At 51.8% G+C, this 12,437-nt stretch overlaps 1 protein-coding gene across 1 annotated transcript in view; it reads left to right on the top strand.

Annotated features, from left to right (window-relative positions):
• LOC112114283 (protein Hook homolog 3) overlaps positions 1–6,664 on the top strand; it is a 138,755-nt gene extending 132,091 nt beyond the window's left edge. The window contains exon 24 of the mRNA XM_026663338.1: positions 6,574–6,664. Within this exon, the coding sequence (XP_026519123.1) occupies positions 6,574–6,664 (91 nt within the window). The remainder of the gene's footprint in view (positions 1–6,573) is intronic.
• The last annotated feature ends 5,773 nt before the right edge of the window (positions 6,665–12,437 follow it).

Here is a 12,437-nt window from a genome sequence, read left to right as displayed (position 1 = left end):
TGTTCCTCCTGACATTGTCTGCACCTGAGAATGTCACCTCAATGCTAAATCCACTGCCCAGCCCTTTCCTGGACAGTACAAAACTGAGAGTTCTTTGAGCCCGGGGCTATATGAGAATTTCACTGAGGGGTGCACATGCGCTCCATGCACCTGAGACCAGAGACTGAAGTCTAATTATGGGTAAGAAACCTTCTTCGGCAAAGATCTTCCACCTAAGACGACAAGGGAAGCCAGCACCTTGTACTTCTGTGGAAGGTGCTGACTGAGGGAAAGTCAGCCAGGCTGGGAAGAAGAAGAACTGGTGAGAAAACCCATCTTGAACAAAGCCCGTATCTTGCTAGATTTACTTTTAGAAGCATATTTTGTTTTACTTGTAGCTATTTCCTTCATTCCTTGTACTTGAACTCACCTTTAATCCTACATCTATTTTGTTAATAATTTTTTCATTTTTACCACAAACCAACTCTGTGCTGTGTTTAAAGGGCAGGGTGTATTTGCCCCCAGTTAAGTTAGGCTTTGATGTGTTTTTGTGTCTTTAAAGGAACAAACAAAACATATTATTTCTCTGAACTATCCCGGAGAGAGCTGGACATTGGAGGGCAGATGGTTTTAGGGACTGGGAGTGTGCTGGCGTCACCCTGCACATAGTAACCAAGGCTGGCGGAAGCCAGAGTGGGGCTGTAGTCAGGCTGGTGGAGTCAGAGCTGCTGTCCAGCATACAGACACTCCGGGTGTAACCTGCACACTGGCAGGCAGGTTGGGAGCTACAGCAGCAAGTCATTGTGAGGCTCCCAAGGTTGCAGGGAAGATGGTGACAGAGTCCCTCGCTGGTCTGGATTGCAGCCCGGAATGTGACGTAGTCAAAAGAAATAGTACTCTGTGGTCCCAGGAGGGAATCGTGAGGACCGAGGGGAGAGGGGAGGGGACATCTCCGGCTGTGGCTTAGCAGAGGGAGACAGTGCCTCTCCAGGCATGGAAGGGGAGGGGGCAACACTCAGTGGAGGAAGCAACTATCCGAGCTGAGAGCAGGCAGGAATTTGCAGAAGAACAGAGAGCACACCCTACCCTAGGAAGCAAAAGGGGCCATAGCTTCGGTGGACACCAGAGAGAGGAAACGGAGGAAGGTTTTTTGTTTTTGAAGAGGGGGGAAGGATGTAAAGAGAAGCTCCTATGGGGAAAAATAAAAGTCCTAGACAGCCTTACAAGCTGCTGGTTGTGCCTGGTAAGCATTGTAATGATGTCAGCCCATGATTGTCCTTTTGCAGGGGACCTGGGGAAGCAGAGGACTTATGAAAGATTAAAAAAGGACTCTTCATTGGCCAGATAGTCAGAATGCAGCTATTGCAACTTCCTCAGACGCAGAGGAGGCCAGTAGGGTGTCACAAAGCTTCCCTATGCCCCTTACCTGTAATCAAGGAGGTGTTTATTAGGGTGGCAATGACTAGTGTGGGCACTATGACCCAGCAACCCAGAGGCGAAAGACCTATATTTTAGTGGTGGTGGATTATGCCACTAGCTATCCAGAAGCAGTTGCTCTAAGAGAAACTGATACAGTGTCAAAAGCCCTTTTCACTATTTTCAGCTGAGTAGGTTTTCCTAAGAAGCTTTTGTCAGATCATGGTCACATTTCCTGTCCCAGTTACTCAAGGTACTGTAGAGGACGTGGGGTGTAAAACAGCTGACGGCTGCCCCATATCACTCAGAGACAACCACTTTGGTTGATAAGTTCAATGGGGCACTGAAATCTCTGCTGGGAATTTATACAAACTAGAGGGCATGTCACCGGCGTGAAATGTTACCCTATCTATTATTTGCTTATAGGAAGCTTCCCTAAGAATCCACAAATTTGCCCCATTTGATCTCCTGTATGGGAATGGGAGAAAGGTGAGGAGAGCCCTGGATTTCATCAGGGACTCTGAATGCACTGCCAGGCACGGCTCTGGTGAGCGTGAGTAAGGTATGTCACACACAGCACCATGTAGTGGCTGAACAATATACTAGTTTAGCATTCCATTACATCGCCCCTTTTGAGTTCTCCATTCCTACCATTTACAAAATGCCGTGGTCAGTCAGCATGCACGTGTGTTCTCTCTGTGTGCTGTCTCAGCCCTGCGCCGATGGCTGGTGCAGCGGCCCTCGATAGCACTACCCAGAAAGACCAGAGACTCGGTTCAGTGGCAAAGGCACTCGGCCAAGTTTATTGCCCTCAAGACACAGTACCAGCTGTAGTGGAGCGAACGAGACTGAAGCATCCACACACAAGCCAACTGACAACAGCAGCATCCCACAGGAGCTACGGGTCTACTAACACATTCATGCCCAGTGGCAAGGCCCCGCTCAATTAGCAGCAGGACTTTCTGCTGCCTCCTTGGCTGGACAAAGGTGCCCCGCCTCGGATTTCTCTTTTATACAACGAAACAAATAGGGCGACCATATTTCCCTAGGCGGAATTACTCCTATTCAAGCGAGTTCAATGGCAATTGCTCAGAACTATGTAGTACAAACGTTCAAATTAACATCAAGTTGACTGAGCCCCCCGTTAAAAAGAAATACTGGGTTATTGTAGCATTAATAATAAGTAAAAATTATATGTACGTGCTTACAATTAAGTGGTTACTGCTCTTTAGAAGTGCCTGCCCTGTCCTCATCTTCTTGTCCTCCCCAGCGCAATGCTTCTTGTGGACTATTTGTCGCTTGAAGCAATTTTTCGAAGGGGCCGCTTGTTTTTCAGCAGCTTGTCACAGAACGCACTTCAGTCCAGGTCAAAATTCACTCGCATAAACAAACTAGCCTTCATGGTAGAAACACAGACATGATTTTTCAGGTGACCAAACTGTGTTGGTTACTGAAAAGACCCGTTCAACAGGGGCTGTGGTGCCTGGCAAACACAAAACGAACTCAACTGCCTTTGCCAGATCTGAGTATGCGCCCGCCTTATTGGCCATCTCTTGAAAAACGTTCCGCTACCTTTCCGAAACGGGCTTTCTGAGTGTTCCAGTCAGACACGTGACGGGATATTATTGGTTTTGCATGTGCCCATTCATCAAAAAGATGATTTTCATCTATCAAACTTTGGGTGGGAATTCTCGTGTGGGAAGGCTGCTTTGTATATTATTCCCCACTGGCAGGCTTCTCAACAGGGCCCACTCAAGCTTTTCCAGGCAGGTTTCCAGTGCTCCAAGTACTGGCAGGGGGTAGCTCAGGGGGCAGGGAGGGGCTGTGTGCAGCCAGGGGTGTAGCTCAGGGTGCGGGCAGGGGATAGCTAGGGGCTGTGGGCAGGGAGGGGATAGCTAGGGGCTGTGTGTGGGCAGGGGGACACTCAGGGTGTGGGGAGGGGTTAGCGAAGGGCTGTGTTTGGGCAGGGGGTAGCTCGGGGTGCAGGCAGGAGGTAGCTAGGGGCTATGTGCAGGCAGTGGGTAGCTCAGGGTGCAGGGAGGGGGTAGCGAAGGGCTGTGTGGGCAGGGGGTAGCTCAGGGTGTGGGGAGGGGTTAGCGAAGGGCTGTGTGGGCAGGGGGTAGCTAGGGGCTGTGGGCAGCCAGGGGGTAGCTTGGGGTGCAGGGAGTGGGTAGCGAAGGGCTGTGTGGGCAGGGGGAAGCTCAGGGTGTGGGGAGAGGCATCACTAAGGTCTGTATGCTGGGAGGGCTCCCCGGCTGTCCCTGTTCCCCAAAGACGCTGCCAGCCCCAGAGCCAGGTCCCCACAGCCGGGTGGCTCTTACCAGCTGCCTCTGTGGGAGCGAAGGGGGCTGGGGGCTGGGGAGCAGCTTCTCTCCCCAGCCCCAGCAGCAGCAGGAGAGGAGGGAACACTGGTTGCCTGCTCCATGGCACCAGCCAGCGCTGCAGGGCCCGGCTCCGGCTTCCCGCCTCCGACCCGGCCGGGGGCAGGGAGAGAAGGTGTGGGGGGGGTAGAGCTGCCCCCAGGACTCCCCTGCCTCGCACTGCAGTTTCGGGGCAATGCTCCCCCTTACCCCCAACTTTGGCCATGGGCTCCGGGTTTCTGCCTTGTGGGAAACACTGGGGTTTGGTGCTCCGAGATTCAGCCCTGCGGGCGGCGCTGGGGGCTCAGGCTCTGGGTTTCACCTACTGGGCCCTGCGGCCCCCCCCGAAAAGGCTCATGGAGCCCATTTGAGAACTGTTGGGGAGGGATGACACACACCCCTACCCCTCTCTCACACACGGGCCTACCTCTCCTGGTACTTGGTGTCATGTCTCCCCAGCCTCCTATCTGGCCTGAGGCTACCACATGCTTTCACTGACCGGCCGCCACCTGCCCACACTCACCAGCTGCTACATCTTGCCACGTGCAGCCAGCGCCGGCCGCAAACAGGACAGGGGCTGGGCCCTGCTAGCCGAGCGCCAGCATGCGATTGGGGCTGCGCTGACTAGGGAGCGACACGGCCCCGCACGCTGCAGCTTCCTTCTCACCACGAGCCTTGCACACCTACCCCCATTGTTGGCCACAGGCCTCCCGGTCACTGCTGGTGGGTAGGCAGCTGGCGAGCAGGGATCCAGCCAGCCTCCACGGGGACCCACCAGTACTGATCGGGGGGAGGCAGAAGATACAGAAGAAAAAGGCTGGACACCTGCAAAAGGGCTTTAAAAACAGGACAGATGGTCACCCTAGATACAACCAAGTTACGTATCACACTGATGTGGTGAGTTACCTACTCCACCTTTAACTTTGTTCTGATGCATCAGCCACTGGCTTAGGAGCAAGGATTGATGCAAGCAGGGGAATGCAAGGAGCAGCACCCCGTTCTGTTCCTGAGCGAGAACCTGACACCCACTGCACAGAATAACTCGGCCATAGTAAGTTTTATGCTATAACTTGGACTATCAAGCAACGGAGGCCCCATCTTTTTAATAGAAAATTCCAGATCCTGACTGACCCCTCTCCATTAGAGAGACAAGGTGGGTGAGATAATATCCTTCATTGGCCCAACTTCTGTTGGGGAAAGAGACAAGATTTCGAGCTCTTTCCCCAACCGAAGTGGGTCCAATAAGAGAATCCCCTCACCCACCTTGTCTCTCTAATATCCTAGGACCCACACGGCAACAACGCCACTGCAAACAATGTTCTCTATTAAAGTCCGGTTACACAAAACCAAGGGTACTAATTCTAAACCGCTTCACTTGAGCATCATACTCCAAGAACAGGACATGGTGACTGTACATATTAAAGGGAAAGAAAATGTTGTGGCCAATGCCCTGTGCAGTAAGGAAGGTTCTGACTAGCCAGTGGCTAATCCTGCAGTTTTGTATGGGAGGAGGTGTGACCCTAGCCACCCTTGTATTCACACCTCATACACTACTGCAAAAATGTTTATTCAAAAGATACCTCCATCAGGTACCATATGAAAGCTAAATAACACGCTGGTTATTAATATCAGTGTAAAATACACGTTAGCATTATATGCAAAGGTCTGAATTCCCTCTGTAGGCCCAGGCAAAGGTAATAAACCAGTGTGTCCTAGACAAAGGAAAGTGGGGTTACCTCAGTTTACCTCAGCAGTAAGCAAAGCCATTGAGCTAAACTGGGGGCGGGGGGGCGGCTGTCCTGATGCAGCGACAGAAAATTAACATGGCACTGCCCCCCTGAGCCTGACGTGTAAGACAAAGATGTGCCTTTGGGGCTGTAAGGAACAGAGAGAGACCCCGTCTTTAGCCTTCACCTTAGGAGACAAATAAAGTGGGGCAGGGGAAACATCCCGTCCTTGTCCCAGGCAGTGGGCAGGGGAGTGATTGTCCCCAGAGAGTTGGGAATGGAGTCAGGAGGGCCCATGGAGGGATGGTCGCTCCCCACCACAGGTACTGAGGTGAGGTGCTGAGGCTGCCTTTCCCCCTAGGAAACGGAGGGGGGAGGGGGGAGGTCAAGCTGGACAGGGATGGGAGCAAAGTCTGCCCTGCCCTGTTCCAGATAATGGGGCAGGGAGCTATAGGGAGCTGGGGCACATTCACCTCTTCGTGGGGGGGCGGGGGGAGGATCCTTCACTCCCTTCTCCCAGTGAGGAGACACGCTTGGGGGGGGGGGGGGGGCAGGGCGGCTTCATTCCCCCCCCCAGCTGGCAGGGGTGGGAGTGCTGGGGGGAGGGGGCCAGGCCAGCACTCGGTGCTCCTTCACCCTCTGCACAAGAGCAGAGAGCAGCCGGGTGCAAGCTGGGGGGAGATGGGGGCAAAGGCTGCAGCAGGAAAGGACTGTGGGGAGGCAGGAATGGGGCTCAGTGTGTCAGCTAGTGAGCAGTGCCTGCTTGGCAGCTCCCCAGCACCTGCCTGAGGAAGCCCTAAACCAGGGCGTGGGAGGCAGAATGGGGGGCAGAATCTCCGTCCTAATCCAAGCCAGGGCCTAGCCCAGCCCAGGTCACAGGATGACAAGGCAGTCACAGCTGCGTGGGCTGGGCTTGATAGCACTGAGGTCAGGTCCCACAAGGGAAAAGGATCATGCACCTGAGGATACAATTTGTTCAGGCCTTTGAGAAACCTTAGCAAAACAGACCAATCATCCACCTTAGGGTGAAACGCAGAAATAGCCACTCCGTGCATCTTGATTGGACTCATGGTCAACCCTTGGCATTTCAGGTCGAAGAGTTATTCTAGAACGTGCTGGATCAAGGAACAGGATGGCAAAACCCTAGAATGGAACGACCAGATAGAAAAATCTCTTCACTGAGCAAGGTATGTAGCTCTAGCACATGACTTGTTACCATTTAGCAGGACATTCTGCACCTCTTTCGAACAAGACTCTTCTCTATTGTCTAGCCATGAAGTATAGTTAAATGAAGAGCTTGTAGGTGATGCAGGTGACCATGGTCTTGAGCAATTAGGTCCGAGTCCAATGGAAGCAAAATTGGAGGCTTCATTAACCAAGCAAGGAGACTGGAGAACCAGTGTTGGCGGGCCCACGCTGGGCTACGAGTGTGACTCTATCCTGTTTCCACCTGATCTTCAGCAATACTCTGTGCCTAAGTCGGATTGCTGGGAAAGCATAGAGGAGCCTGTTCGACCAGGGAAGCAAGACTGCGTCTGTCAGGGAGTCTGGGCTGCAACCTTGCAGGGAACAGAATTGCTGACATTTTTTGTTGGTTCTTGTGCCAAATAGGTCAATTTGGGGAGACCCCCACCCTTGGACGATGAGTCTGGCCACATCTGAGCAAAGAGACCACTTGTGGTGATTCATAAATTACCTGCTGAGGTGATCTGCAAGATCATTCTGCATCCCCAGGAGGCGAGATGCTTGAGGGCTAACAAGCTGGCAATGCAGAACTCCCAAAGTTGAGTTGCTATTTGGCAGAGCAGGGAAGATTGGGCTCCTCCCTGCCTGTTGAGGTAAAACATTGCCACTGTATTGTGAGAACAGACTCTTCCCCTGCACCTGCAGAAGAAACACCTGACATGCTAGCCTGATAGCTTTCAGTTCTCTGACATTGATACGTAAAGACAGGTCTCCTGAAGAACATCGTCCCTGAGTCTGAAGAGCACCGAGTTAGCCCCCCCCAGCTGAAAGCAGATGCATCCATCACTAACGTGAGGGTCAGTTGAGGACAGAGGGTTAGTTGAGGACAGTCAACGGGGACACCCCTGCACACACTGTCTGGAGGGAGGCAAGGACCTGAGAGGGCATCCTCATTACCAAGTTGAGATGACGGCTCAGTGAGTAAACTGCGGCTAGCCAACTCTGAAGACTTTTGAAGCACAGTTTGGCATATTTGGACCATGTTATGTGCACAAGACCATATGCCCCAGCAGCCTCAAACAGTTTTGTGATAGGGTGAGACTTGAGATCTGTAATAATGGCACAAACTGTCTGAAACCTCAAGTCTGGAAGGAAAGCTCTCGCTTGAGACCAGTCCAGTACTGCCCCTATAAACTGGCAGACCAGTCTCCAGGATAAAGGGAGGGGATAATAGAAGCTAGGGTGACCATGCAACACTGTCTTTTTTAAATGCTTCTTGAGAAGATGCAATCCCAAGAGTGGGCTGAGACCTGCCCCCACCCTTCACTTTCAGGACTGGGAATAAAACCCCCCATCCCTCTGAGACCTTGTGGAACCTCCTGAGTGGCACCCATCAGAAGGAGAGATTGAACCTCCTCGCGGAGGAGCTTCTCATGAGACGGTCGCTGAAGAGGGATGGGGAGGGTGGGAAGTAGGAGCAGAGGCTGTAGCCTGCTTCCACAGTGCTGAAGACCCGTTGGTCTGAAGTAATTCCAGTGGAATTCCCCATTGGGGAAGTGGGGGAGAGAGTTTGCAAAAATAGGTGAAACGGGATCTGGAAGCGTGAAAACCGTCATGACATCCTCGACTGAGCCGTCAAAATGTCTGCTGAGCGCTGCCTGCCACTGAGTGTCTAGAAGGGCCAGGAGCTGATGCAGAAGTTGAAGGAGGAGCAGACGGATTCCTAAAACCCCCTGCTCTTCTTTCCGGACAGGTCCTGATGAGGAGCTGTAGCCTTATACTGGGATACAAGCCCAAAGACTTCAAAGTTTGCCCCTGAGTCCTTGAGGCCATTGAGTTTGGTATCTGTTTCCTCTGCGAACAGCGAAGCACCTTCAAAGGGCAAATCCAGAGTAGTTTGCTGGACTTCATGGGGTAAACCAGAAGACTGTAGCCAAGAGCACCTTCCCATAGAGACTAAATGTGCATCTGCAGCGGCTAGCCCCGCCTGACCCTGAAGTCCTCACCGCTAGCCTGCCCTCAATCACACTAGTGAGAACTTCTGCCTAGCATTCTCAGGCATCAGATCCTCAACTTTCCCCATAGAAACCCACCAGTTAAAACCATAGCACCCCAACAAGGCCTGTTGGTTGGCAATTCTAAGTTGCAACCGTCCAGGTCAACTAAAGGTTTCTACCAAATAAATCCAGCTTCTTTTCACCTTTGGATTCGCGGGTGGTAGCTTGAGGCCCCCTAGCTCTTATTAGCTTCCGCAAGCACTAGTGACTCTGGATGAGGATGGGAGTACAGGTAGCCAAACCCCTGTGAGGGCGCATAATATTTGCACTCTGCAAGCTTTGATGTGGGAGGCCACAATGATGGGGTCTGCCAAAGGGATGTTATAGGCTCCAAAATCGCCTCATTGATTGGCAGAGCCTGTCTAGATGAATCTGCTGTAGGTAAAATATTAATGAGGTGAGAGGGCTCCCTCACCTCCTCAAACCTGAATGCCCAGGTCCAAAGCCACAGTCTTTAGTAGCTCCTGCTATGCCTTATAGCCGTCAGCTGGGGATGATGTTATCCCAGAAGACACTGCCTTACCTGGAGAGGATGAGGATGAAAACTCAGGATGTCTCTTCCTCAGGCTGCTACGCAGGCTCTTCGGGAATCATTGCCAGTGGCTCGGGACTGGGCCCAGTACCCACCACAGGAGCAGGTTTGACTCAGTGCTACCTTTCACCTCATCTGAATGAGGAGACTGAGTAAGAAGGATGTGGGGATGACCTGGCAGTTAGTGGAATCCACAGGGGTTCCAAAAAGGCCACCGATAAAGGACCAGGCCCCAAGGGCCTCCTGGCCCCATTCCCACCACAAGCCCTGAGGCAGAGGCCTGAGGGTACCCAGGGTGGTAGGGTCTAGGGCGGGACGAGTTTTGCTCTGAGGCTGGGAGATGTATGATCCCACCTCAGAAACCGAAGAGGCCTCTCCTTCCACCGACCATGGAGGGGCCGATCCTGTCGGTGCCAGAGACTGGTGCCGAGATCCTGACGTCTGAAGAAATGCTATCGTTGCTAGCTTCCCGCTAGCCCCCAAGGGTACTGATGAGTAGGCTGACTTGTAAGAGTGGTGCAGGACAGGAGGCTGCACCAAAAGAGTCAGTGCTGGGCAATCTGATGGCACTGGAAGAGCTATTTCCTGTATCGCTGGAGACACCGGTACCAACAGGCTTAGAAGGTCTCTCACCACAGCAAACACCTCTGGTGTAGTTGGCACTGAGATCATCTCCGGTTGCCGCAGTGCTGCTGCAGTTGAGGATGCTGTTTCTGGCTCTGGATTTGACAGAGACTAGCAGCACCGGAGTCAACACTGCCGCTAGTGCCACAAACTTGGAGAAGGCGCCATGCTTCAAACCGGAACACCCTCTACCCGGCTCCTTTCCTCCCAGCTTATCCAGCTTGGGGGGTGGAGATCTTCCTGGGCTTGGTGCCCCTTTGGAAGCCTCATGCCACTTCCTGGGCACAGATGAAGGAGACGAGTGCTGGGACTCAGACAGTCTCGGAGGTGAGCTTCTGACTGAAGCTGCAGCATGCGGTATTGACTCAGACTGGGCTGTTGCCTAGGGTAGGCTCTGTGCCACTTCCCTGAGCAGGAACTTCAGCCTAGCTCCCCTGTCCTTTGTTCTAGGCTTAAAGTCCTAACAACCTTGGCACCAGTCCTTTAAGTGTGTCTCCCCCAGGCACTTAAGACAAGAGTCATGCAGGTTGCTGACAGGCCTGTGTTTTGTGCCCGATGCAGAGGACTTGAAGCCCAGAGACTGGGGCAGACCCCGGCACAAGCTCCCCAAATGGGGAACAGAAAAACAGATTTATTTTTTTTTAAAACTAGAAACTTCCTAATTACAATGAGACACAAAACTATCTACCCAAAGGCTGAGACATACTGCCAAAGTAGTGCCAATGGCCAGCCTGGGTGGTAAGAAGGAATAAGGGGGGGGGGGGGCACAAGGGCAGCTTTGTCCTTTATACCTGCAGTGTAATGCAACAGTGGCGGGTGCGTGAGCCACCTGGCTGGGTGCTGCTGAGGCAAGACGTTTTTGATGGCTGTGCAATGGGGCACACGGACCCTGAGAGTGGAACGCACCTGGGCAATCAGAAAGGAAGAAGAAAGGAAATCCAGAAAGGAGAACTGGTGTGGCTCTGCGATGAGAAAAAGCAGGGGGGAAATCCCAAACTTACTTCTTTTTGGCGGGATCTCATTCAGTGATTATGAAACTAAACAACGTATCCTTGTTGCTACAAATGGTAAGCGCTCACCCCATTGCAGTGCATCAAGAATTGGTGGACAGACTCATGGAAAGAAAGGGGAGGGCAGCCACTGAGGATGCTCAACAGCTGTTCCAGAGGGATGCAGCAGAAGACGAGTGGGAGGTACCTCACCAGGGACTTGTGTTTCATCATGGGAGACCAGTTGTAGAGGAGGAATTGCCAGGGTGTTCTCGGGACCTCAACACACTGCTGTCTTCATCAGACAGTCTGTCTGCAACACATAGGCTTGACCTTAAGGACACGATTTCTGTGCTCTGATAATCTGGATCCAACTACGAGCATGGGGTTCATGACTGACTATAGACTTGGGCAGGCAGATGCACACACAAACCTAAGTGGGTGGCAGACTGCCTGGGTTCCTAGGAGTTACTGTTTTAAATGCTAATTTAATTAGAGGGGAGAAAAGTTGTAATGATTCAGGTAGCGAGCACCTCCACCAATAGATGGTGCTATATCCTTCTCTCAGTGTTGTTTTGGATATTGTTGGGGGTTAGCAGAACCTTCAGTCCTGCCTGTGTGTACTGGAGTAGATAGTTGCAGTGTCCCACTAAACAAATCTCTGTAATTCTATGTGTGACTATTCCAGTATCTTGTAAATTTAAAGTCCTTTTGAAATTTACAAGCCCCTCTTGTCTTCCTCCCTTCACTGTTTCTGAGTCTACAACCCGTATCTCCCATGCTACAACCATAGTGTGACAGGACACATACGTATTTGGCCTGCTCAATAAACCCTTAGAAATCCTTACTGTGATAGAAAAGTTACTGCTCAGGCACAACTCAGAAAGTGGTGGGACTGAGATAGAAATTATGGTCTTGATGCAGAAATCACTGAGTTGATTAGTTCCCAAGAGCAGGAGAATGAACTTTGGGTTGGTTTACGACCCAGCCATGTGATTCCAAGAAGGACCAAACCTCACCCAAAGTCAGCAGTTTCCTCCATTTACCCAGTTGCTGAGATATGTATAGATAAACTGGTCCTTCCTCTGTAGGGCCTGAGACACCTTGCCTTGGCAAAAACAACAGGAACCATGGCCAGACCAAAAGGCAATGCTCGGACTTGCCAATGAGGGTTCAGAGAAAAGTAGTGAAGAAACTTCCCGGGGGTGGATCAGATGTATAGTAATATGCATTACAATAGCTGGGAACCAAGTCAGAAACTCCTGTAGGATGGCTATGAGCAAAACCTCCTTTCAGAAAAAGTCCTCAGGGAAATGAGTTAACATGTTTTAGGTTATGTTAGGATTATTGGTGTTTTTCTGAGCTGGTCATTTGTGGGTAGGAACTTAGTCTACCGTTTCATGGCCTATCCTTTGTTTTAATGGGCCGCTTAGAACAGGGAAGTGACGAAAGTCCTGCCGGGAGGATAAAGAGAACTTGATAGAGTAACCATACGGGCCAATCTCTGCCACCCTCTGATCTGAAGTTATGCAAGATCGCACTTGTGTGGCAGCCTGGAGCTTGGTCCC

This window comes from Terrapene carolina, unplaced genomic scaffold (genome assembly GCF_002925995.2).
Source record: "Terrapene carolina triunguis isolate 2854851 unplaced genomic scaffold, T_m_triunguis-2.0 Scaffold33356, whole genome shotgun sequence".
Taxonomy (NCBI): Eukaryota; Metazoa; Chordata; order Testudines; family Emydidae; genus Terrapene; species Terrapene triunguis.
The sequence above is the reverse complement of the archived record's forward strand: the minus strand, read 5'-3'. Positions and strand labels throughout refer to the sequence as shown.